The 27,782-nt window shown below is 42.0% G+C and overlaps 1 protein-coding gene across 1 annotated transcript; it reads right to left on the reverse strand.

The window, feature by feature from the left end:
* Nucleotides 1-470: 470 nt before the first annotated feature.
* LOC143768638 (uncharacterized) lies at nt 471-27,782 on the reverse strand. Its single transcript, XM_077257283.1, has 3 exons — nt 27,764-27,782; nt 17,238-17,338; nt 471-4,468 (listed from the first exon to the last, which is right to left on the reverse strand). Exons 2-3 carry the CDS (start codon nt 17,326-17,328, stop codon nt 3,339-3,341), a joined length of 1,221 nt encoding a protein of 406 aa, XP_077113398.1. The 5' UTR covers nt 17,329-17,338; nt 27,764-27,782; the 3' UTR covers nt 471-3,338.

Raw genomic sequence — 27,782 nt, forward strand, 5'->3', positions numbered from 1 at the left:
GTTGTTGAATTTCCTGACTCCATATCAACAATCTCATATATGCCTGAGATTTTGTAGTATGATTTTGTTTGGAATCAGTGCATAGTTTTGATACAAATTAAATGTGTTGAATTTTTAGAAATGAGATGAAACCATAGGGCATCACGGTGGCTCAGTGGTTAGAACTGCGGCCTTGCAGCGCTGGAGTCCTGGGTTCAAAACCCCAGAAGGACAACATCTGCAAGGAATTTGTATGTTCTCCCTGTGTTTGCGTGGGATTCCTTCCGTTTCCTTCCACACTCCAATAGGGAGTGATAGGGAAATTAGATTGTGATTGGGGACAGCAATGATGTATGTAAAGCGCTGTGGAATAAGATAGTGCTGTATAACTGAGCATAATGATAATAATATAATACTTATCTGCTATTCCTATGAACAACCACATTCCTGCTGCATCTAGTGCATCTGCTATGATATGGAATACCCCTTCAATAAAATATAGGTTCAGGATCCTCATTTTTGCCAGACAACATCTATCTATCTCGCCCGACTCTCCAAAACATGGGGGGGCTCATTTTGCCGAACAGTAGTGTGCTCTCAATGAGAGCCACTGCAAGACATTTCTGGCGGTGACTTATCGCTTAGAAAACAAAAAAATTGGAAACTAAAATCAGACATGCTGGATCCTTATCTTTCCCAAAAGACTGTCAACTAAACTTTCCGATATGTTTGTCTGTGTAGTGGGGCCTTGATGTTTATGGTCAAGAGGCCTTTCTAACCAGTAGGGGTTGCCTGAAGCCGAGAAACCACTTATAGATGATCTATCCCATAGAATTTTTAGCAGAGTGAGTCTTACTTTTCAAAAGCTGCTATGGATGCCAAAGAAAGTTGCTACAGCATGGAGTCAATAGAGGTCTTGGTAAAGAACAGATCAGTAGAAATAACCAGTCCATATAGCACTGCGGGTATGCCCGCTCAGGTCAGTGTCTTCAGCAACACACACATGGAGGTCTCCACACCTCCAGCCACAGACACTGAATGAGGCAACTGGCCTCCATTTTAACAGCCAAACCACGTTCCTGGGGTTGGGATATGTGAGCGGTCATTTCCACCCATCTATTATGACCGCTCATAAAACCCGGCCCTGGAACGGCCAAATAACTCTCTCAGCACAATACGTGCTGGAGAATGCTTCTGCTGTTTTCATTTTGCTGCTTAGTAACAGCATACTTCCGAGCTCACATCACTGCGGCTAATAGCTGCAATGACACATATCTCCGCTCCAGGACTCGTCCGACGGCCATCTTACAGTAGATAAAGGGGACATCAATGTTAACCTAATGCATTCATTGTGGCTTTTCTAAATAGCTCAACTGGAAAGAAGAGCATAATTAGAATTAAAAAAGGCCCATGGTGAGGAATGAGTTCCCAGTTAAGCAGCCATCAAAGGATGTTGTTTACTGATCTCGTGAAGAAATCCGAATCAAAAAAAGAGCTCTGAATAGCACAAAATACACCACTGAAAGGAGCAAAATTGGGGCATCTGAAAGGGTCCTCCTCAGTCCTTGGGCCCTATTGCAGTTACCTTGGCTACAACTGAAATGCGATAGGCCATGTGATAAGTTCATGCTTTTAAAGCGAACCTGTCACCAGTTTTGGCCAATGTGAAGTAAGGCCACCACCTTTCAAGGCTCATATACAGTACAACAAATTACTGCAGTGCGCAGGTGCTGGGAAAGGTCAGGGAGCCCCAGCATAGGTCAGAGAAGTACACCTGCGCGGTGCCGAGGAGATTGTGTGGATGATGTAGGGATGTGCCATCCACATGAAGCAAGCACGAGGACCGTCATTGTAAGAAGATGGGAGGCGCCGGACCAAGACTAGCAACGCCTCTCAGACCGAACGGCCTTCAAGGTGAGTATAATAAAAGTTATTTTTCTTCTCTTACAGGTCAGGTTGGATTCTTATATACAGCATTATAGAATGCTGTATATCAGCCCTGAAAGGTGGTGACCTTACTTCATGTTGGCCATAACTGGTGACAGGTTGCCTTTAAGCATCAAGAACAAATCTAAAAATAAGCCTCAAGACGCCCAACTTGGAGACATAGAATTTACATCTAATGATCATATTGCACAGTATCATGAAGGAAAACAACTTAATGATGACTGAAGTGACAAAATAGTTGAAAAGTTTATGAAACATAAAGTCATGGCCAAAAGTATCAATCACACTCAATCACACGCACCCTTTAAATTATTCCAGAAAATGAAGTATTTCTCCCAGAAAATTACACGTTTTCTTATACATGTTTATTTATTTTGAGTGTATTGCAACAACACAAAAAGATATAGAAAAAAAGGCAAATTGAACATAATTTCAGACAAAACCCCAAAAATGGGCCGGAAAAAATTGTTGGCTCCCTCTCCTTAATATTTGGTTGCACACCCTTTGGAATAAATAACTGCAATCACTTCCTATGACCATCCACAAACTTCTTACACCTCTCAACTGGGATTCTGGACCACTCTTCTTTTGCAAACTGCTCCAGGTCTCTTATACTTGAAGGCTCCTTCTCCCAACAGCAATTTCCAGGTCTCTCCACAGGTGTTCAATGGGATTTAGATTTGGACTCATTAGCTACATTGCCATAGGTTGTAAACGTCTTGGTTATGTTGTGCACTGCAGATAAAAAAACATCAAGATCTCTGGAGATGGACTTATAAGCTGCAGATTGGTGATACTGTTCAACAATTTTGGTTCTCAAGTCCTAAGACAGTTCTTTCCTCCTCTTTCTGTTCTCCATGCTTAGTGTGGCGCACACAGACACACCATGCAAAGATTGAGTCACCTTCACCCCTATTTACCTAGTTTCAGGTGGGATTTTCATATTGCCCACACATGTTACTTGACACAGGTGAGTGTGATCGAGCCTCTCATTCTTGAAACAAAGATATTTACCCACAATTTGGGAAAGTTACCAACAATTTTATCAGCCCTATTTTGGGTGTTTTGTGTGAAATCATGTCTCATTTGCCTTTTTTTCTGTTTTTTGTGTTGTTCCAATATACACAAAAGAAATAAACATGTGTATAACAAAAATGTGTAATTGCAATAATTTTCTAGGAGAAATACTTCATTTTTTGTAACAATTTCAAGGGTGCCAACACTTTCAGGCATGACTGTATTTTTTATGTCTTATGTACTGTGATACATCTTATTAGGTCATGCAGTACTTGTAAAGGATGTGTGATGTTCATAACTATGTACCATTGTACTTCTGACCTATTTGGTTATGAAAGTCAGTTGGCATCATGGCTTCACATGCGGGCTTACTACATTTTGTTGAATAACACTGCTCATTCAGTCACCTTTACTGCTTTTACACGTAAGTGGATTTTGACGTGGGTGGTTAGGTGAGCCTTACGAGTGAAACACTTGCCACATTCAGAACAAGCATAGGGTCTTTCACCAGTGTGGGTTGTCTGATGGCGGACAAGATCTCTATTGAGAGCAAACCTTTTATCACACTTGTTACAGGCATATGGCCTCTCTCCTGTATGTGACCTCTGATGGACATTGAGGTTGGAGTAGCAAGTAAATCCTTTCCCGCACACTGTACAGACAAATGCCCAATCTCCTGTATGAGCGGCTTTATGTTTTACAAGTCGAGAGTTATCAGCAAAACTTTTTCCGCAGTCTTCGCAGGTGAATGGCTTCTCTCCCGTGTGAGACCTCTTGTGTATGACGAGAGCGGATGTGCATGAAAATGTCTTTCCACATTCCACACAAATATATGGCTTCTCTCCCGTGTGTGTCCTGTTATGTATAAACAGAGAAGAGTTACTGGTAAAACTTTTCCCGCACTCCCAACAGACGTAAGGTCTCTCTCCGGTGTGGATCCTTATGTGAGTGGACAGTGTGGCGCTGCTAGTGAAACTCTTCCCACAATGTGTGCAAGTGTACGGACGTTCTCCCGTGTGAATCCTTTCATGGATGACCAGAGAAGACTTTCGGGCAAAACTTTTTCCACAGTCGTTACAGGAGTAAGGTCGTTCTCCGGTGTGGGACCTCTGATGTATAACCAGGTGAGAGCTTGAGATGCAGCTTCTCCCACATTCGGTGCAGATGAAGGTTTTCTGCACCTTGTAGGGAGTGTAAGGGATAGTACATTTCGAGATCTCCAGAGAATTTTTGTTCCTATTTTCACTCTTATATTTCGACTTGATAGTCGAGCTACGTAGATGTGGTTTGCCGCTGTTCCTTTCTTCATTGTCTTCGGGTTGACTTTCTTCTTCATTTTCTGAAGAACTTGTGTTCTCCAAGACATCATCTGTTTTCTTACAGCAAGCAGATTCTTTAGTCAAATTTATCTCCAGTTTTTTTTGTTTGCTCGACTTGCGGCACCTTAACTGGTGAGGAGTACGACTATGTTTATCTTGTCTGCCTTCATCAGATGGTGACTCTCGTCCATTGTGTGCCATGGCTTCTGTTAGGATGAAAGTGCAAAAATTACAAATTGAGAACATTGACTATTGACATTCAATACAATAAATGTCATTATTGCACTGACTAATGACCAAATATGTTATTTATGCGCACACATGACATCTATCTATTGGACTAAAACATTATAGCAATGATGGATTGTATGGAATTAACCACGTTATAAGCAAAATAAAGAATGTTGGTTCTATCTTCTATCTCACTATTTGCTTAAGGGGAAGCTGTTATTAGAAAACCTATTGCTTACATCACGTTTTTGAGATACTTGTATATATTTTTTTTTATTTTGGCTATTTTTTACAAAAGACAATCTATATTAAAAATAAAAAATATAAATCTTGTAATTTTCCTACCGATCACTGTTTTTTTTTAGACTTTTACTTCCTGCTGTTTCAGGAAATAACACTTGTACATTAGCCACAAAGGTCAGATCCCGACCCTATTTTTGTATTGAAGCATCTAATGATAGTGTGCAAAGTACATGGGGAACGGAGAGGAGCAGGGTCAGCTGTGACAATGCCAATTGTGATTGGTGGATATTGTGTTATCAGCTGTGTGTATAGAGGTGTTAACAGTCATTATAATCCTGCCTCTGACGATAATGAGCCTGCTGAAAAGAACAGGAAGAATGAATCTGAAAAAGCCCAAATGGCCAGTGTGAAAGTTGCAAGTTTACTAACTTAAAGGGACTCTGTCACCTGAATTTGGAGGGAACAATTTTCAGCCATAGGGGCGGGGTTTTCGGGTGTTTGATTCACCCTTTCCTTACCCGCTGGCTGCATGCTGGCTGCAATATTGGATTGAAGTTCATTCTCTGTCCTCCATAGTACACGCCTGCATAAGGCAAGATTGCCTTGTGCAGGCATGTACTACAGAGGACAGAGAATGAACTTCAATCCAATATTGCAGCCAGCGGGTAAGGAAAGGGTGAATCAAACACCCGAAAACCCCGCCCCTATGGCTGAAAATTGTTCCCTCCAAATTCAGGTGACAGAGTCCCTTTAAACAAACAAGACATCATAATCCCATGTTGATGAGAAAATAGTAAAAAAAATTGTGGATGAAGGCAAGGAAATAATGGAAGAGAAAAACAAAAAAAATGTCAGGGTTCTGAAGCGGGTAATAATGATCTGTCACTTCCAATCTATAAACATGAAGTGATTAAATATTGCTGTTTTTTGTTCTCATCTGCCCTTCCTTATCTTGTTCAGGCATTTACTGGATCTTACTTATTTGTGTTACCTTGGGTTTACCATAATAGATAAATGTTCCAATGTTCTTGGTTGCCATCATCCGAAGACTGTGCTACAGGTTCAATAACCTGCTGAATTATATGGCGCATTAGATCCATGTCCCTAGACCATGCATTGTGCAGGAAAACTTTTATCCTCTCACGTTAATCTGCAGACACTGAAAGTACGTACAATTCTCTTCAAGGTTATCTAGCCTCCAGGTCAGAAGTGTCTAGTTGTTGCTTTTATTTTATCCCATCTGCTCCCCCAATTATCCCATATTTTTCTTCTTTCTTTAAAATCTGCCATATGGTTCCAGAGATTTGGTCCTTTTTATTTAGTGCTAATTTTTAGCGTGACTCTTTACCAAAGGGACTTGATGATAGATGGCAGCCTAAATACAAGATTCCTATGAGCACATTCCCCTTAGTAAATACCATAAAAACTAGCAGTAAATAAAAAGGATCATATCTCAGGAACAGAATAGTGAATTAAAAAACAAAATACTCATGGCAGTAGACAAAATAAAATAAGAGCAATATCTGGCCACTATTAATCTTGTGACAGATTGCTGTTTTCCAGTGAGACCCATGACTAGGGTTATTGCAGAATGTAAACATTGATGGCCTGGCCGTAACATAGACCATTAGTGTTTGCTCAATATGACCCCCAGGACCTCTGCCTTCATCCTTGCCTCCTCTTTATCCTTCTCATAGGCACTGAGAACCAGTCTGTCTGTTAAATGGTACTACAATTCAATCTAGTTCAAGTGAAGGCACAAACATGGTCAGCAAGATGGCCAAGCTGCTGCTTCGGTGGTCTAAGTAAGGGGTCATCACGGCACAAAAAGGCTCTCTGGTGAATCTTGTGTGCGTATCTTCTCATGGGATCATCTGGACCAGTGACAATACATCATGTTAGTCTACTTTCCATTAGGTGAGTGATAATTCATAATAAGGAAATCTAGAGGACACAAAATACATGCATTTACCAGAGTGAAAACTGCAAGAATTTAAGATATTTAAAAAAAAACACAGACACGAAGCATAAAATAAACAAAAATTCTAAAAATACGTTAAAAACTTGATTTAAAGGAGTTTTCTGGTGAAAATAAGGTAATTTCTTGATCAGTGAGGGTTAAACTGCTGGGATCTACACTGATAGGCAGAATGAGCCAGAATGGAGCGGCGAGGCGCATACTCGATGAGCACTCTATTCCCTATATCGCTATCAGAACTGCAGCTTTTTCAGGCAGCCCCATATAAAATTAATGGACATCTGTACGGCTGCTTCACTTTGCAACGGGATAAAAGTTTCCCATTGGAAATAAATGTCTTGCCGATCGTTGGACACCTAGCAATCAGCAGCAGTTGGACACCCACCGAGCAGCAAGTTATCACCTATCCAGAGGACAATAGGTTATTTTCTTGTGACATTTCCTTTTAAAAAGTAGTCTTAATGCTATGTTTAGTTTTAAGATCACTCTTTTTTAGGCTTTTCGCTAGAGTCCCATCTGAACGGAGTGGAGCATGGGCACCTCTGCTTTTCTTGGTCATCTATAGCAGTCTGATAGATCAAGAATGGAGAAGAGGTGAACATTCCCAACCTCCTTTCAGACAGGACTCCACTGAGATAGTTTCTCAAGATCTGTGGGGGCCGCATTTATTGGATCACCAAGGGATCAGCAACTTAGCACCCATCCAACAGACACTTGGCCCTTTAGGAATACTAGACCTGCTCACAACTTTATCCTGTTGATAATCGGAATAGATGCTCAGAACCTGGTGTAACTTATAAAGGGCTAAGTTCTGCTATAAGGGAAGCCATGACATTTTTCAGATCTTTGCCAAGAGATGCCATTGAATCAGATGACAATGCAAATACGGACTGATAATGATGAATATGTGGGATACAGTAGGAATGATAAAATAATGATAGAAAACAAAGCAACCACAACAGATATATTTTGGACAGATTTAGAGTAAAATACTGGCCATTCAGTTGAAAGGACATATATACGATTCAGTCAGGAAAACATGTAATACTAATAATAAGTCAATATGTGACAACTCATAATGCCCCCAATAGTGAAAAAGTCAGATCCTTAACATTTTCTCCCTTTCCGAGTATGTGAAGCAGAAGATCTACCTCTTGTACGGACGGTACTCTTTCGTAAGTTACTCAGCTCCCTTTTTTGCTGTCTGAAGAGTTGGATTATGACGGTGAGAGTTTGTCTCCAAGGAAGATTCCACTGGAAGCCTTTTGGCTGCAATTTCATTGGCTTCCATGAGAAATTTGAGCTTGTTAGCCCGATAACAGGTAGTCTCTTCTTGATGGCATGCAGTTTCTTCCAGTGCTTTCTCTTGGTTGGTAGCTAGGTGAACCCTGTGATTCATGGCCACCACCTCTGCATGTAAGTGTTGTATACCACTGCCCAGTTCTTGCAGTGCTTTCCCTTGACAATGTGAACGCTCTTCAGGTTTTATTGTTTTAATCGGACGAAGCTTCACAGTCTACATTGTCCAAATCACATTTATCCTGTAACATTCCCTGCTGGTAAACGTTCTCCATCACAGAGATTTCTTCAACATCTTGAGATCCACTTTGGTAACAATGATTTCTTGATTCTCATCTAGGAATTTGAGAAAACGAGAACTTAGTATTGATGACTCCATGAGTAACTCCTAAAGGAGAACCCAAGTACTGTAATTACCTATTAGCGTCCTACTTTATAAGTCAAGAGAGAGCAAAAAGGGATGTCAAATAGGGCACACTGGAGCATGTAACTAGAGCAGCAGGGGGTTAAATTTATATTTTGTGGTTATTTATTTGGTAGTTTTCCAGAAAACTTGTGTAACTACTTCATATGCCAAGGGAGAGCACAAAAAGGGAAACGAGGAAGGGTGATGCCCATTGGAGTGATGACGCTAGAGAAGCATGGGCTTCAAAGAATAAGTAGGGGCTATTTCTTTGGTAAAGTAGTTTTCCAGAAAAATTGTCCAACGACTCCATGCACCAACTGAGAGCACAAAAAAAGGATGTCAGGAAGGGTGATGCCCACTGGAGCGATCACACTAGTGCAGCAGAAGGATTAAAGTATAAGTAAAGGATATTTCTTTATTTCTCAGAGTAGAAAATATGGATTGGGAGTCTATGGCTTTCAGACGACCACAGTACAGCTGTAATACAACCGCAACACCTGGATCTCCAGTCTTTCAACTGAACTGAACTCTGGTTGATATAAGGTTGACAGTTTTTCTATATGAGAACCATGCTTTATTTCTTCAGATCATATTTCCACCAATGCATCAGATGTCTATGCAATCTTAAAGATCGTCGCTTTGATTATTCTTTCAAAAACCAATAGTAGACAAGAAAATAAGAAACTGTGTAATATAACTTATCAGGTAAATCTGCTTCTTTCTCTTCCTGAACTGACCTTTGACTTTTTTCATTCATTGGTAAAATCTGTATTCATTGAACACAGACCTTTCCATTACTGAGATAGGAGATGACAGTTGGTGATCTTAGAATGAATAATCTTTATTTATATAGCGCCAACATATTCCGCAGCGCTTTACAGTTTAACAGTTTCAAAACACAAGTCATAAGTAACAACATTAACAATACAAAAATTAAAGCAAAATAAAGCAACCCTGCTCGTGAGAGCTTACAATCTACAATGCTGTGGGGGAGATATAAGGTACAGGTGTGTGTATATACAATGATGGTCCAGCCATCAAGGTAGCGCCTAAAACTATGCAAATTGTGGATAGTCCTAATTTCTTGGTGTAGAGCATTCTAGAGGATTGGCGCAGCACGGGAGAAGACTTGGAGTCGGGAGTGGGAGGTACGGATTAGGGCAGAGGTTAGTCGAAAGTGATTTGCAGAGCGCAGTGATCAGTTAGGCCGATAGACAGAAATGAGGGAAGAGATGTAGAGGGGTGCTGCACTGTGGAAAGCTTTGTGGGTGAGAACAAGTACTTTGAATTGGATTCTGTAGTGAAAGGGCAGCCAATGTAAGGACTGGTGAAGAGCGGATGAGTCCGAGTAACGATTAGCTAGATGGACAACCCTGGCTGCTTCATTAAGGATAGACTGGAGAGGGGAAAGTCGAGTAAGGGGGAGGCCAAATAATAGAGCATTACAGTAGTCTAGGCGGGAGTGGATCAATGTGACAGTGAGGGTTTTTGTTGTTTCCATGCTGAGAAGAGGGCCGATTCTAGAGATGTTCTTTAGGTGTAAGCGTCAAGAGCATGCAAGAGATTGTATATGGGATGTGAAGGAGAGATTGATGTCAAACATAACACCCAGAGATCGCACCTGCTGCCGGTGTGTTATTATGGTGCCACCCATAGAGAGAAATGTGAAATTTATGGAGGTTAGCAGATGGTGGGAGCAGAAGTTGTTCAGTTTTTGAGAGGTTGAGTTTCAGATAGAGAGCGGACATAATGTTGGAGACTGCGGATAGACAGTAACTGGCTTTCTGTAGTACAGGGGGGTAAGCTAGGGGGATGACGTGTATAGTTGTGTGTCATCAGCATAAAGATGGTACTGAAAGCCAAATCTGGTGATGGTCTGTCCAATTGGGGCAGTGTAGAGAGAGAAGAGAGGGGGGCCAAGGACTGAGCCCTGGGGTACCCCGACAGTGAGACGAAGAGGAGATAACGTGGAGCCAGCGAAGAAAACACTGAAGGAGCGGACAGAGAAAAAGGAAGAGAACCAGAGAGAGCAGTGTCCTTAATGCCTAGTGACTGGAGCCTAGAGAGTAGGAGACGGTGGTCAACAGTGTCAAAAGGTGCAGAAAGGTCGAAAAGAATGAGCAGAGTGGTCACCGTTACATTTTGCTGTCAGAAGGTCATTGGTAACTTTGATGAGTGCAGTTTCTGTCGAATGTAGGGGGCGGAAGCCAGACTGTGATGGGTCTAGGAGGGAGTGAGTGGAGAGGTAACGGGTAAGGTGGGAGTAGACCAAGTGCTCCAAGAGTCCAGAGATGAAGGGGAGATTGGAGACTGGTCTGTAGTTATTTGTGCAGGATGGGTCGAGAGCGGGTTTTGTTAATGGAGTAACGATAGAGTGTTTGAAGGAGGATGGGAAAATGCAGGGGAGAGATTAAACATTGTAGTTAGGTAAGTTGTGACAACAGGAGAGAGAGACTGGAGGAGATGTGAGGGAATGGGGTCGGTAGAGCATGTAGTCGGACGAAAAGAAGAGAGGAGTCTGGAGACTTCTTCTGTGATGGGATCAAATGTGGAAAGTGAGCCAGGGGAAATGCAGGGAGGGATGGGAGTCACAGCACTTGGTGGTTGGGAGTGGATTTCCTGATGGATGTTATCCATTTTCTCTATAAAGTGGGAGGCCAGGTGATCAGCACAAATGTCTGTGATAGGGGCTTGTGCTTTTGGCCTGAGGAGGGAGTAAAAGGTGTCAAAAAGTTTCTTGGGGTTGTTGTCTAGTGAAGAGATCAGGGTGGTGAAGTAGGTCTGTTTGGCGAGGTGAAGGGCAGAGTTATAGGTTCTTAACATAAATTTGAAGTGGATTAAGTCTTCTGGTGTGCGAGTTTTCCTCCACAAGAGTTCAGCACTCCTAGAGCATCGCTGGAGAAGTTGAGTTTGTGATGTGAGCCAGGGCTGTTTTACTTGGTGTTTGGAGGTACTGAGGGTGATGGGCGCTACTTGGTCAAGGGTGCTTCTAAGAGTGTCATTGTAGTGGTGTACAGCCAGATCAGGACAGGAAAAAGAGGAGATTGGGGACAGTGATGAGTGTAGGGAGTCTGAAAGTGTCTGAGGGTTAATGGCTTGTAGATTTCTGAATGTGTGGTAGGTAGGAGTGTGCTGGGGTGTGTGAGGATTTGTGATAATGAAGGAGAGAATGTTGTGGTCAGAGAGGGGAAGCGGTGAGTTATCTAGGTAGGAGATTGAACAGAGCCAGACAAAGACCAGGAAAAGGGTGTTACCGTCTTTATGTGTTTCCGAGGTTGAAAGTTGTGTGAGGCCTAGAGAAGTGGTCAGTGATAGAAGCTGGGATGCAGATGTGGAAGTGGGCCTTTTAATGAGGAAGCTGAAGTCTCCCAAGATAAGGGTTGGTAGTTCTGAGGACATGAAGTGCGGCAGCCAGGCTGAGAAGTGGTCAAGGAAGTGGATAGGTGAGCCTGGGGGCCGGTATATGACTGCTACTCTGAGGGAGAGGGGACGGAAGAGCCTGATGGTGTGAACCTCAAAAGAAGGGAATGAGAGTGATGGAACTGGGGGGATGACAAGGAAAGTGATTGAGGGGACAGGAGTATGCCAACTTTACCACCAAGTCTGTTTGCGGATCTCAGGGAATGGGAGAATTGTAAGCCACCATGGGAAATGGCAGCAGGGGAGACAGTGTCAGAGTCCTGAATACAGGTTTCAGTGAGGGCCAACAGATTCAGAGAGTTGTTCAGAAACTAATTGTGCAGGAAAGGAAGTTTGTTACATACAGACCGTGGATTCCAGAGGGCACAATTGAAATAAGGAGATCAAGGAGTGCAAGAAATATTAATAAGATTAGTATGGTTTCGATATAAGGTAGGATAGGGATTGAGGTTGGGGGATGGTGGACCAGGGTTGGGGGAGATATCCCCAGAAATCAGTAGGAGTAGGAAGATAAAGAGCAAGTAGTAACTGGAATTGTAAGAAGCTTTTTTGTGCGATGTGTTTGGGCAAGATGGGCTGAGGTTTTTCAGGAAGGTGAGGAGTGCATGGGAGCTGTACATGGGAGAGGGAAGTATAGAGGGGCTGAACTCCTGCCCTGACTAACTGCCATGGAGTAACTGCCTTTTAATTGATGCTTAGCTAATGCGATGCTTTGCTGAATGCGTCCGACCCCACACATGCGTGCACCCCTTAGAATGTTTCTAAATGTATAGGCCCCCAGTACAGGGACAGGAGAGAGGGATTGTGGGAGCTGGAGAATTCTATGAAGAAGGAGGGGGAGGAGCTAGAGAGGCAGTCTGCTGCAAGTTCTCCTGAAACAACAGAAGTACAGTTAAGTCCATATATATTTGGACAGAGACAACATTTTTCTAATTTTGGTTATAGATATTACCACAATGAATTTTAAACAAAACCATTCAGATCCAGTTGAAGTTCAGACTTTCAGTTTTCATTTGATGGTATCCACATTAAAATTGGATGAAGGGTTTAGGAGTTTCAGCTCCTTAACATGTGCCACCCTGTTTTAAAGGGACCAAAAGTAATTGGACAATTGACTCCAAGGCTATTTCATGGACAGGTGTGGGCAATCCCTTCGTTATGTAATTCTCAATTAAGCAGATAAAAGGCCTGGAGTTGATTTGAGGTGTGGTGCTTGCATTTGGAAGGTTTTGCTGTGAAGTAAACATGCGGTCAAAGGAGCTCTCCATGCAGGTGAAACAAGCCATCCTTAAGCTGCGAAAACAGAAAAAAACCCATCCAAGAAATTGCTACAATATTAGGAGTGGCAAAATCTACAGTTTGGTACATCCTGAGAAAGAAAAAAAGCACAGGTGAACTCATCAATGCAAAAAGACCTGGGCGCCCACGGAAGACAACAGTGGTGGATGATCGCAGAATAATCTCCATGGTGAAGAGAAACCCCTTCACAACAGCCAACCAAGTGAACAACACTCTCCAGGAGGTCGGCGTATCAATATCCAAATCTACCATAAAGAGAAGACTGCATGAAAGTAAATACAGAGGGTTCACTGCACGGTGCAAGCCACTCATAAGCATCAAGAATAAAAAGGCTAGACTGGACTTTGCTAAAAAACATCTAGAAAAGCCAGCACAGTTCTGGAAGAACATTCTTTGGACAGATGGAACCAACTTCTACCAGAATGATGGAAAGAGAAAAGTATGGCGAAGGTGTGGTACAGCTCATGATCCAAAGCATACCACATCATCTGTAAAACACGGCGGAGGCAGTGTGATGGCTTGGGCATGCATGGCTGCCAGTGGCACTGGGTCACTAGTGTTTATTGATGATGTGACACAGGACAGAAGCAGCCAAATGAATTCTGAGGTATTCAGAGCCATACTGTGTGCTCAGATCCAGCCAAATGCAGCCAAACTGATTGGTCGTCGTTTTATACTACAGATAGACAATTACCCAAAACATGAAGCCAAAGCAACCCAGGAGTTTATTAAATCAAAGAAGTGGAATATTCTTGAATGGCCAAGTCAGTCACCTGATCTCAACCCAACTGAGCATGCATTTACCTTGTTAAAGACTAAACTTCAGACAGAAAGGCCCACAAACAAACAGCAACTGAAAACCACCGCAGTGAAGGCCTGGCAGAGCATCAAAAAGGAGGAAACACAGCGTCTGGTGATGTCCATGAGTTCAAGACTTCAGGCAGTCATTGCCAGCCAAGGGTTTTCAACCAAGTACTAAAAATGAACATATTATTTAAAATGATTGAATCTGTCCAATTACTTTTGGTCCCTTTAAAAACAGGGTGGCACATGTTAAGGAGCTGAAACTCCTAAACCCTTCATCCAATTTTAATGTGGATACCCTCAAATGAAAGCTGAAAGTCTGAACTTCAACTGCATCTGAATTGTTTTGTTTAAAATTCATTGTGGTAATGTCTATGACCAAAATTAGAAAAATGTCTCTGTCCAAATATATATGGACTTAACTGTCATCTTCTATCTCAGCAATAAGATGTGTGTGTTCACTGATTTTAGCAGTGAATTGGGAATTTTGAGAATTAATTATCAATCTAGGAGGAAAAAAGCAGATTTCTCTGATAACATATATTACGGTTTTTTTTATTTTCATGTGTACTATTGACTTATGAAAAAAAAAAAATTGTTTGGTATCGCCATTTTCTGAGACCCACAATTTTTTTATCTTTCCACTGATGGAGATTTTTGCAGTAACATTTTCCGGTACATAGAACTTTTTGATGCATTTTTATTGCATTTTGTGGGGAGGTGATACGTAAATGGTAGATTATTTATTCTTTATAAGGTTTATAGTATGCATTTAAAATGTTATATACTGATAAATCAGACTTTTTCAAATGAATCGACACCAAGTACGTTTATCTTGTATTTATGGAATAGGAAAAAAAATATGATTTAAGCTTAAAATGTATTTATTTTTCCATGTATTTTTTAGTCTTCCCAGAGGATCATAACACATTAAGAAATCAACAGCAGGCCCCTGGAGCACTAAGATGGCGGCTCTATACAGTACGTCTGCACTGAACTTGTGACATACATGACAACAAGAGATTAAAGACAATTTTTATTTTAGATATTTTTGATAATACATTTTTTTACCCAGGAAATCTATGGAGGACATCATCAACATAGCTTTATCTTTAAATACTTTCAACTAATTTTTCGTAGTAAGTGAAATCAAAGGGGTATTCCTGCCTTATAAGCTGACTATATCCCTGTTAAGATCTTAGAGGGGGTCTTAGAGATTAGCTGTTACTTAATAAGATGGGAACACCCACTTAAAGGGGGTACAAAAAATAAAATGATGTATTACCTGAAGAAAGGCTGGTATCTATGCATCCCTTGATCTTGACACTGTCTTTCATTTCAGAGTTTACAATTTTTCTCATTTTTTTCTCATAGTCTGTAAGATCCACGTCACCTGCCGGTTCTTTTCCATTCAGCTTCTTATGTTTTTTCAGCTTCCCGCAATTTTATTCTCACATGTCTCTTATTATCGTGATATCTCTTCGTGCAGACATCTACACTGCCCACGTGCGGGCCCACGGCATTCACTGCATCGGTAATACTAAGCCACAGAGCTGCCTTCTTTGACTTTGTTACTTTTGCAGGCGATTATCTGGTGATAGTGCTCCACCATCTTTGGGATGAGGACACTGTTTTCTTGATAGTAGAATCTAGTGGCTCTTCCTGACTGACTAGAATAACTCTCTCCCCGCCCTGTATAAATACCCTCATCTGAATGGCCAGGAAAAATCTCCTCTCCAGTACTCTGCATTATTATCAATACAATATAGTAAGATATTTACAAGTGTACATGAAAGACAGCAAAGAAAAACTGAATGAAACTCTTCAGAAATGTAAATTTTAACGGTGCTTGAAAACCCAACACTGGAAAAAGAAAAAAAAAGATATCATAGGCTCCTGCAATTTTGGGTGATTTGTGTCTAAAAGTTAATTATTTTACTTTGAAATAGGGAAATTCCCGAGTAACTTTTTTTTTTATTCATTCTCTCCCACAAACCATAATGAAAATGATGTTTTACTGCCTAGTTCATGCTCCCTTAGAAGCTGCTTTGAACTGCTGCTCTAGCAAGAATCTGTACTTACTCACTCTTTACCACCATGCCTCAGCTTCTCTGCTCCTCTCCCTGATGCTTAAACAGGAAAACATGGAAAGGTTTGTAAATAATATTTGACTAAGGCGTCTTCCTAGAGCAGCAGTTCAAAGCAGCTTCTAAAAGAGCATGAACTAGGCAGTTAAGCCAGCACTTTCAGCATGTTGTTTAAAAGGGGAAGGAGCAAAATAATCTAACGGAATACAGTATATTATAAAGATTCAGAACTAAGCAAAAGGATGATCAACAATTAAATAATAAAGAGTGTAGTTACTCTTTAAAAATTCATTCACAATTGTATCAGAGCTTCCGCTATAAATCAAGATGCGGTACTGGAGCAGGTGCTTAGCAAATAATTTGGTTTATAGTCTTTGTAACGCGGTGTATACATAGCTCTACTGGATCTTCAATATGAAGAAAATACATCCATGAACTTGACACTTTTCTAACATAGGACGTAATAGTATTGTCCTATTTCAAGTGCCACGATTGCTCCACAGAGGGTAGGCGCTGGGAGTGTTATACAGCTAAGACTGGTTGCTAGCTTAGATCGATGACTTTTCCCACTGTTATCAGGTCAAAAGTGGCCAATTTTGTTTTGATTTTAATCTCACATCTCTCCAAAGTAATCCGTTGTTTAATTTTTTAAATCCACCATACGGTTAGAGAGATATGGGCCTCAGTGATCATTTTCATAGTACGTAGCAAAGGTGCATAGCTCACAGGAACCTCTGGGGCGTGTCCTTATTCATTACTACGCTGTGAGCATTGCCCCCTTGGTGAAGACCATAAAAATTTGCACTAAATTAAAAGACAATGCACTGAGGGAATTTGGAGGCTTTAACAAAAGTTAACAACAGAATATTCAAGGGAGCAGCGGAACAAATAAGAGAGAAAATTACCTACTTTTGACCTGGCAATAGATCCTCTTGAAATGGAATTGCCAAAGTCTGACAGAGGCAGCTAAGATCCTAGGGGCATGTTTATCTGTGCGCCCCCTGCCCCCCAGTGAAGAACGCCTCATCAACTAGGCCTCGTCTATATAAATCTAGTTTTATCCAAATGGGCATGTTCATAAAGAAAATACCCACATGGATGAGTTGCTGACGGCCCTGCCCACTTGGCAACAAAGACTGGCATTACATACAGGGCAGAGAGGGCAATATTGACAGCTCAGAACAATGGTCTGGAAGTTACTCACTCACTTGTGACGTGGTCAGGCTCGGCCCCGTCCTCGAGCACGCTTGTGCTTGCTTTATCGTCAGAGTCACTTTTAGGCGTCACATCCTGGTCCATGATTAGGTCTCTGCAAAAGAGGAAGAAAAATCCAAAGTGTAGAAATCAGAGCTAGGGCAAAGGCCTAGAAATATAATCCTGGTACCTTATTTAGAGGGATTTTTCCATCTTCATAAATGGGTATTGTTGGATAGTGCGGAAAAATGAAACACTTTTGCAATTTACTGTTTCATAACATTTTCAGCAGTTCTTCAGATATTTATACTTTTCTTTTAGTTTACAGCTTGTTTCCTTGGAGACCGACCATCACTGTTCTCTACTATCACTGACTAAATGTGCTTTGATTAAAAGATTTTTTCCATTGACCTTGTAAGTGTTGGTCTGAAGCTAGATGAGATTTCTGCTGTGGCTGTCACCTCCTAATCTCAATCAGCTTCGGTGCTGTGCTTAGAAGATAAACAGCAAGAATGGTCGGTCTCCTAGGCAACGAGATGAAAACAACAGAAAACTCTTAATATCTCATGAATGGGTATACATTTTAAAAAGCAGTAAATTGCAAATGTGATTTTTTGTACATGCACTATTCGACAATACCCACATGTAAAGATGGGAATAACCCCTTTAAATTCTTGCAGCCTATCCAGCAAAAAAAGGTTTGTGGTCCAGTGTGACTATTGGACACTGTGACTGCAGACTTTTGTGCGAAACCTGGACAACCCCTTTAGGATGTTACCAAAAAGATTGGTGCTGGCACCCCTTCTGATCAGCTTAAATCTGCTCCGATGGCAAATGACCATCAATATGTAAGTGGCACTACAATGGGGAACCCCGGCTACTGACATGACAGAGGCTTTCTCCATGATATCATCAGGAAACACCTTCTGGAGTAACTCCCCAGGCTGAGCTGGTGCAGGGCTGAGCTTTTTCTAATGTATAGTTTTATTTTTTTTGTCAAGTTGCTGCCATCAAGTGCCCGATGTGAATACTGCAATTACTGGTTTGCTTCTGAGCTCAATATACAGCTAGGCTCCTTAAATTCAGGATTAGTGACCCGGCCACATTTTTTTTAATCTAACCAGTGTCACTTTATGTGGTAATAACTCTATCCCAGTGAGTTTGAGACTGTTTTTTCATGGCACAGTATAATTTATGATAATGGTAAATTTAGGTCGATATGTTTTGTGTTTATTTATAAAAAAAAATCAGAGATTTGACAAATATGTAAAAAAAATAGCAATTTTCAAACTTTCAATGATTATCCCTTTAATCCAGAGAGTCATATCATATAATAAATAACATTTCCCACATGTCTGCTTTACATCAGCACCAACTGTAAAACGTTATTTTATTTTGCCTTTTAGGAGGTTTAAAAATGTAGCAGTAATTTTTCATTTTTTCAAGGAAATTTACAAATCTTATTTTTTTAGGGACCTATTCAGGTTTGAAGTGACTTTGAGGGTCCTATATATTGTAAAACCTCCAAAAGTGAGACTATTTTAAAAACTACACTACTTCCTCATCCCACCATCTCTCTGTTGGAGTCCCCCAAAGCTCTGTTCTAGGACCACTACTCTTCTCAATCTATACACTTGGCCTGGGACAACTCATAAAGTCCCATGGATTCCAGTACCACCTTTATGCTGATGACACTCAGATCTACCTCTCCTGCCCAGACGTCACCGCTCTGCTGTCCAGAATCCCGGATTGTCTATCCGCCTTATCCTCCTTCTTCTCCTCTCACTTCCTCAAACTCAATCCCCGGAAGTCCGCTGCCTTGGAGTAACCTTTGACTCTGCCCTATCCTTCAAACCGCACATCCAAGCTCTTTGCACCTCCTGTCGCCTCCAGCTCCAAAATATCTCCAGAATCCGTCCTTTCCTCAACCCCCAATCTACTAAAATGCTTGTGCATGCCCTCATCATCTCCCGCCTTGACTACTGCAACATCCTTTTCTGCGGCCTCCCTGCTAACACCCTTGCACCTCTCCAGTCCATCCTTAACTCTGCTGCCTGACTAATTCATCTCTCTCCTCGCTACTCCTCCGCTTCCCCCCTCTGCAAATCCTTTCACTGGCTCACATTCCCTCAGCGTATCCAGTTCAAATTACTAATACTGACATACAAGGCCATCCACAACCTGTCTCCTCCATATATCTCTGAACTAATCTCCCGATATCTTCCCTCACGTAATCTCCGGTCCTCCCAAGACCTCTTTCTCTCCTCCACACTTATTCGCTCCTCACCCAACCGCCTCCAAGACTTCTCCCGAATATCCCCCATCCTCTGGAATTCTCTGCCCCAACACGTCCGGTTATCCACCACATTCGGATCCTTCAGATGGAACCTGAAAACCCACCTCGTCAGGAAAGCCTACAGCCTACACTGACCCCGCTGCCTCCTCATCACTACCGAAGCTACCACCTCACCAACACGGGAGCTCCTGCAACCCCCAACAAACTGTCTCTTTCCCCACCATCCTGTAGAATGTAAACCCGCAAGGGCAGGGTCCTCGCCCCTCTGTATCAGTCCGTCATTGTTAGTTTGTTTACTGTAAGTGATAGCTGTAATTTGTATGTAACCCATGCTCATGTACAGCACCATGGAATCAATGGTGCTATATAAATGATAATAATAATAATAATAATAATAAAAAAAAAAAAAAAAAAAAAAACAGCACCCCCTGACAAGCAAATTTCTGTCACGTAGTTTATTAACCCTTCAGGTGATTTTCAGGAATTAATGCAAAGTGACATGATAGGAATGAAAATGTGTATTTTTACCACCTAAATGCCACTAACTTCTGAACAGGTTACAACAGCCGTCAGACTCTAAGGCCACTATTTGGTCATAAATTGCCATGGCAAACATCAGGACCACACAATCATGATCTGAGGGCTCCAGGGACAAGCTGCATGCTCGTCTTCAACTATGCAGAATGCACCCTTGATAAAGGCTAACTAAGCCGAAACGTTGGGATGTTTGCTTCTGCTAAAAAATTCTCTTCTGTTTATCTTTGGCTGTGAAATCCCGGATATTTAATTAAAAATCAGAATTTTTTCAATTGCAACCTGACTTCTCTACTTAATGTGTGCCCGAGGTTACTATATGAACATTATTTAGTTTCTTTTCCTCGGTGGCACCAACCTCGTTTACTAAGTGTGCAAATCTAGACCTTTACTTCCAGTGGTGATGCCACAAGTTGTCAGCTATAGTTACAGCCGACAGCTGCAGGATTGTCACTTGTATGGGGATGCTAGTCTCTTATATCTCAGGACAGTAACAAGGTGCATTAGCGGCCATTAAGGGGTTAAAAAAAGACTTCTCACTGCAGGCAATGTGATAACAAAATAAATAAAACATTCATCCGTTTTACCTTGTGCCATCATCACCACATAAAAGAAAAACCTCTGAACATCAACACTGAAATGAGGAGACATTAATCAGATAAGTAATTGTTATCACAGGGTAGAAGGACTGGTGACATATGGAACTGCGCTCCCTTGACAACACAAATACGGCGAAACACTCCTTTTATGGGGCTTGGTTTTGAAGGACACAGTATTGGGAGGAGTTTTCTCTTGAGGCTTTGGAGACTTTTCTCTTAGTTTCTGCTAAAAAAAAATAAAAATTGGCCAAACGACTCAATGTGCACACAGTCTTATATGGTATATACACTGCGTTCCAAATTATTATGCAAATTGGATTTAAGTGTCATAAAGATTTATTTGTTTTGTTTTTCAAATAAACTCGTGGATGGTATTGTGTCTCAGGGCTCAATGAATCACTGAAATCAATCTTAAACACCTGTGATAATTAGTTTTCCAGGTGATTCTAATTAAAGGAAAACTACTCAAAAATGATGTTCCACATTATTATGCAGGTCACAGGTTTCAAGCAATATGGGAAATAAAAAGGATCTCTCTGCTGCTGAAAAGCGTTAAATAGTGCAATGCCTTGGACAAGGTATGAAAAAATTAGATATTTCACGAAAACTTAAGAGTGATCATCATACTCTGATGAGATTCGTGACTGAAACAGAGCACAGACAGAGTTCATGCAAATAAAGGCATAATGAGGAAGTTTTCTGCCAGACAAATTCATTGGATTAAGAGAGCAGCTGCCAAAATACCATTACAAAGCAGCAGTTATTTGAAGCTGCTGGTGCGTCTGGAGTCCCTCGAACCTCAAGGTGTAGGATCCTTCAAAGGCTTGCTGTGGTGCATAAACCTACTACTCGGCCACTCCTAAACAGTGTTCACAAGCAGAAACGGTTGCAGTGGGCCCAGACATACATGAAGACTAATTTTCAAACAGTCTTGTTTACTGATGAGTGTTGAGCAACCCTGGACGGTCCAGATGGATGGAGTAGTGGATGGTTGGTGGATGGCTACCATGTCCCAACAAGGCTGCGACGTCAGCAAGGAGGTGGAGGAGTCATGTTTTGGGCTGGAATCATGGGGAAACAGCTGGTAGGGCCCTTTAAGGTTCCTGAAGGTGTGAAAATGACCTCAGCAAAGTAATTCGATTTCTGACTGCCAACTTTCTTCCATGGTCTAAAAAGCAGAAACGTGCCTTCAGGAACAAAATCATCTTCATGCATGACAATGAATACCTCTAAGTAATTGGCTGCTATGGGCATAAAAGGAGATAAACTCATGGTGTGGCCACCATCTTCCCCTGACCTCAACCCTATAGAGAACCTTTGGAGTATCATCAAACAAAAGATCTATGAGGGTGGGAGGCAGTTCACATCAAAACAGCAGCTCTGGGAGGCTATTCTGACTTCATGCAAAGAAATACAAGCAGAAACTCTCCATAAACGCACAAGTTCAACGGATGCAAGAATTGTGAAGGTCATATCAATGAAGGGCTCCTATGTTAACATGTATCTTGGCCTGTTAGGATGTTTTGGAGTTAAATAGCTTTTTTGTTCAGTGAATGTGACCTCCTAATGCTGCAAATTCCACAAATGAGCATTTTCAGTTCTTTAAAACATATCAAATGTTTAGAAATACTACTGTGCCTAATAATTTGGAACAGTGCATTTTGAGTTTTATTCATTTTGGAGATTATACTGTTATCATTGGGAGGTTTCTTCAATAAAATTCGATGTATACTCTAACGGGTGATGACTTTTATTAGACTGACTGTCATTTGCACTGACCATTTAGGAAAATCCGAGAAAAATGTCATTTGCATAATAATTTGGAACATAGTGTAGTTTCAGAACATTTTGGGAACTTAGTATGAAAAAAGAAAGTTTTCTGGCACTGCCATTTTCAGCAATCCGTGACTTTATTTTTCCCTTCATGGACCTGCTCGATTGTGTCCCAAGCTATAGACACCCCTTTTATCTTGTGCCATCTTCATCACAGAAGAGAATATAAAAGTCTTCAACATCAGTGCTGTAACTATAGCGAGGGCACTTATCAGATGAGTATTTTTCCGGTATCACGTTGCCTGCTGAGTTTACTCCAAATGTTGGAAGGTGACTTATGGAACTGCACTCCCTTGACAACACATATACGGCGAAACACTCCTTTTTTGGAGGTTGTTTTTTGCAAGGCTGTGGAGTCGGAGTAAAATGGATCGATTCTAAAATATATAATCTATTGGGTGCAGTAGTACAATGTAGGATGTGGTGTAAATGTTTTCACAATAATTTGGGAAGGTTATGAAATGTTCTATAAATGTCTGTTCTGGTCCTGATCTAAGGATCTCGGCTTGTTGTTGAAATTAATCTGTACTGCACTTTATTCACATGCTCGGTAGTAACCAGTGCTGTGGAGACCGAGATGAGATGAATCTGTGCTGCCCTTTATGTACATGAGCAGTAGTGACCAGTGCTGTGGAGACGGAGATGAGATGAATCTGTGCTGCACTTTATGCACATGAGCAGTAGTGACCAGTGCTGTGGAGACGGAGATGAGATGAATCTGTGCTGCACTTTATGCACATGAGCAGTAGTGACCAGTGCTGTGGAGACGGAGATGAGATGAATCTGTGCTGCACTTTATGCACATGCTCAGTAGTGAGGCAGGGTTGTGGAGTAGTAGATGAGATGAATCTTTGCTGCGCTTCATGTACATGCTCAGTAGTGACCACTGCTGTGGAGACGGAGATGAGACGAATCTGTGCTGCACTTTATGTACATGCTGAGTAGTGACCAGTGCTGTGGGGTTGTTGATGAGATGAATCTGTGCTGCACTTTATGTACATGCTCAGTAGTGACCAGTGCTGTGGAGACGGGAGATGAGATGAATCTGTGCTGCACTTTATGTACATGCTCAGTAGTGAGGCTGGGTTGTGGAGTAGTAGATGAGATGAATCTGTGCTGCACTTTATGTACATGCTCAGTAGTGGGGCAGGGTTGTGGAGTAGTAGATGAGATGAATCTGTGCTGCCCTTTATGTACATGCTCAGTAGTGAGGCAGGGTTGTGGAGTACTATATGAGATGAATCTGTGCTGCGCTTTATGTACATGCTCAGTAGTGAGGCAGGGCTGTGCAGTAGTAGATGAGATGAATCTGTGGTGCAATTTATGTACATCCTCAGTAGTGACCAGTGTTGTGGAGATGAGATGAATCTGTGCTGCACTTTATGTAGATACTCAGTAGAGAGGCAGGGTTGTGCAGTAGTAGATGAGATGAATCTGTGCTGCAATTTATGTACATGCTCAGTAGTGACCAGTGCTGTGGAGATGAGACGAATCTGTGCTGCACTTTATGTACATGCTCAGTAGTGAGGCTGGGTTGTGGAGTAGTAGATGAGATGAATCTGTGCTGCACTTTATGTACATGCTCAGTAGTGGGGCAGGGTTGTGGAGTAGTAGATGAGATGAATCTGTGTTGCCCTTTATGTACATGCTCAGTAGTGAGGCAGGGTTGTGGAGTAGTATATGGGATGAATCTGTGCTGCGCTTTATGTACATGCTCAGTAGTGAGGCAGGGCTGTGCAGTAGTAGATGAGAAGAATCTGTGGTGCAATTTATGTACATCCTCAGTAGTGACCAGTGCTGTGGAGATGAGATGAATCTGTGCTGCACTTTATGTACATGCTCAGTAGAGAGGCAGGGTTGTGTAGTAGTAGATGAGATGAATCTGTGCTGCAATTTATGTACATGCTCAGTAGTGACCAGTGCTGTAGAGATTAGACGAATCTGTGCTGCACTTTATGTACATGCTCAGTAGTGAGGCAGGGCTGTAGAGTAGATGAGATGAATCTGTGCTGCACTTTATGTACATGCTTAGTAGTGAGGAAGGGTTGTGGAGTAGTAGATGAGATGAATCTGTGCTGCACTTTATGCACATGCTCAGTAGTGAAGCAGGGTTGTGGAGTAGTAGATGAGACGAATCTGTGCTGCACTTTATGTACATGCTCAGTAGTGAGGCAGGGCTGTAGAGTAGTAGATGAGATGAATCTGTGCTGCACTTTATGTACATGCTCAGTAGTGAGGCAAGGCTGTGGGGTCGTAGATGAGATGAATCTGTGCTGTACTTTATGTACATGCTCAGTAGTGAGGCAGGGCTGTGGAGACGGAGATGAGATTAATCTGTACTGCTATTTATGTACATGCACAGTAGTGACCATTGCTGTAGAGACGGAGATGAGATTAATCTGTACTGCTATTTATGTACATGCACAGTAGTGACCATTGCTGTAGAGATGGAGATGAGATGGATCTGTGCTGCACTTTATGTACATGCTTAGTAGTGAGGAAGGGTTGTGGAGTAGTAGATGAGATGAATCTGTGCTGCACTTTATGCACATGCTCAGTAGTGAAGCAGGGTTGTGGAGTAGTAGATGAGACGAATCTGTGCTGCACTTTATGTACATGCTCAGTAGTGAGGCAGGGCTGTAGAGTAGTAGATGAGATGAATCTGTGCTGCACTTTATGTACATGCTCAGTAGTGAGGCAAGGCTGTGGGGTCGTAGATGAGATGAATCTGTGCTGTACTTTATGTACATGCACAGTAGTGACCATTGCTGTAGAGACGGAGATGAGATTAATCTGTACTGCTATTTATGTACATGCACAGTAGTGACCATTGCTGTAGAGATGGAGATGAGATGGATCTGTGCTGCACTTTATGTACATGCTCAGTAGTGACGAGTTATGTGGAGTCGTAGATGAAATGAATCTGTGCTGCACTTTATGCACATGCTCAGTAGTGACCAGTGCTGTGGAGTCGTAGATGAGATGAATATGTGCTGCACTTTATGTACATGCTCAGTAGAGAGGCAGGGCTGTGGGGTCGTAGGTGAGATGAATCTGTGCTGCACTTTATGTACATGCTCAGTAGTGACCGCTGCTGTGGAGACGGAGATGAGATGAATCTGTGCTGCACTTTATGTACATGCTCAGTAGTGGGGCAGGGTTGTGGAGTAGTAGATGAGATGAATCTGTGCTGCATTTTATGTACATGCTCAGTAGTGCAGCAGGGTTGTGGAGTAGTAGATGAGATGAATCTGTGCTGCACTTTATGTACATGCTCAGTAGTGGGGCAGGGTTGTGGAGTAGTAGATGAGATGAATCTGTGCTGCACTTTATGTACATGCTCAGTAGTGAGGCAGGGTTGTGGAGTAGTAGATGAGATGAATCTGTGCTGCACTTTATGTACATGCTCAGTAGTGAGGCAGGGTTGTAGAGTAGTAGATGAGATGAATCTGTGCTGCACTTTATGTACATGCTCAGTAGTGAGGCAGGGTTGTGGAGTAGTAGATGAGATGAATCTGTGCTGCACTTTATGTACATGCTCAGTAGTGAGGCAGGGTTGTGGAGTAGTAGATGAGATGAATCTGTGCTGTACTTTATGTACATGCTCAGTAGTGGGGCAGGGTTGTGGAGTAGTAGATGAGATGAATCTGTGCTGCACTTTATGTACATGCTTAGTAGTGAGGCAGGGTTGTAGAGTAGTAGATGAGATGAATCTGTGCTGCACTTTATGTACATGCTCAGTAGTGAGGCAGGGTTGTGGAGTAGTAGATGAGATGAATCTGTGCTGCACTTTATGTACATGCTCAGTAGTGAGGCAGGGTTGTGGAGTAGTAGATGAGATGAATCTGTGCTGCACTTTATGTACATGCTCAGTAGTGGGGCAGGGTTGTGGAGTAGTAGATGAGATGAATCTGTGCTGCACTTTATGTACATGCTCAGTAGTGAGGCAGGGTTGTGGAGACGGAAATGAGATGAATCTGTGCTGCACTTTATGTACATGCTCAGTAGTGAGGCAGGGTTGTGGAGTAGTAGATGAGATGAATCTGTGCTGCACTTTATGTACATGCTCAGTAGTGACCGATGCTTTGGAGTCATAGATGAGATGAATCTGTGCTGCAATTTATGTACATGCTCAGTAGTGACCGCTGCTGTGGAGACGGAGATGAGATGAATCTGTGCTGCACTTTATGTACATGCTCAGTAGTGAGGCAGGGTTGTGGAGTAGTAGATGAGATAAATCTGTGCTGCACTTTATGTACATGCTCAGTAGTGACCGATGCTGGAGTGGGGGAAATTGAGAAGTTGGAGATTTGGCTTACTGACTCCACAGACCTGGTTTTTTAAGGAGTTTTTATTCTCTTGAGGAAATTTTGAAAAACAGTAACAGAAATGAATAAGAAATGTTTCCCATGCACCGAGGTGTTTCGGTGAAGCATTTGGGGGCTGTTCACTCAGTATACAGTTTATTGTGTCCAATGCATCAGAAACATTTTTGGAATTTAGTGTGACCATTTCCTTTGTGTTGCCATTGTCAGCGACTTGTAACTATGGTCCCTTGACAATATAATTATGGTGAAACGTTCCTATTCCCCAGGGGTTGTTTTGACCAACTGCAATAGAAATGTATTTGAAGAGTTTCCCAGACAGGTTTTTTTTTAGTTTTTGGAACAGAAAACTGAGCAAAAACTCCCAAGTTTTTAGGAGTTTTGTTTTTTCCTGGAGAATTTGTTGGCTTTTCGCTGGAAAAACTCAGCAAAAAGATTCAGTGTGCACAAAGTCTTACACAGTTCATCGTTTCAGATTCATTTACATTTTTTGAGGGGGATCAAGAAAGCAAAAATCCCAAGAAGCTGACGGGCCCCGGCACCACGTAGGGTCTGAGGAGGAAGACGATGCTGGTCCGTGCCAGTGCACCTTTCCGAAGGGAAAACAGAATCACTTTTGCTACGTTTTTCAGGGGGACGGACAAAAACAGCCAGATCCAAAGGGGTTAAAATCCAAAACACGTCGGATACATTGACATAGGTTAGCGCAATTTTTTGTGATGATGATGCAAAGTGCAAACAACTAATGTGATCAGGGACTAAGAGCAACTCTACACTAGAGCTATGCACAAAGCAGACCCCGCAGTGTGGGACTTGTAGTACCACACCATCATACCACCCAATGCACTCCAGCACACGGACACCGGATCACGCAGCTCTCTGCAGGCAACCACCTAACACAACCCCATCCTGCACACACACTGACATCTCCCGGCTCCAGCGCTGCAGCTTACCTGCTACGGTTCACTCTGC

The sequence above is a fragment of the Ranitomeya variabilis genome, chromosome 1, assembly GCF_051348905.1.
Source record: "Ranitomeya variabilis isolate aRanVar5 chromosome 1, aRanVar5.hap1, whole genome shotgun sequence".
NCBI classification, from domain to species: domain Eukaryota; kingdom Metazoa; phylum Chordata; class Amphibia; order Anura; family Dendrobatidae; genus Ranitomeya; species Ranitomeya variabilis.

Bases quoted from the DNA above. Each gene is read 5' to 3' on its own strand.
- LOC143768638 (XM_077257283.1), bottom strand. From the start codon at position 17,328: ATGGACCAGGATGTGACGCCTAAAAGTGACTCTGACGATAAAGCAAGC. The intron at 4,469-17,237 runs GTGAGTGAGTAA...TCATCCTAACAG, and splicing joins CGAGCCTGACCACGTCACAA to AAGCCATGGCACACAATGGA.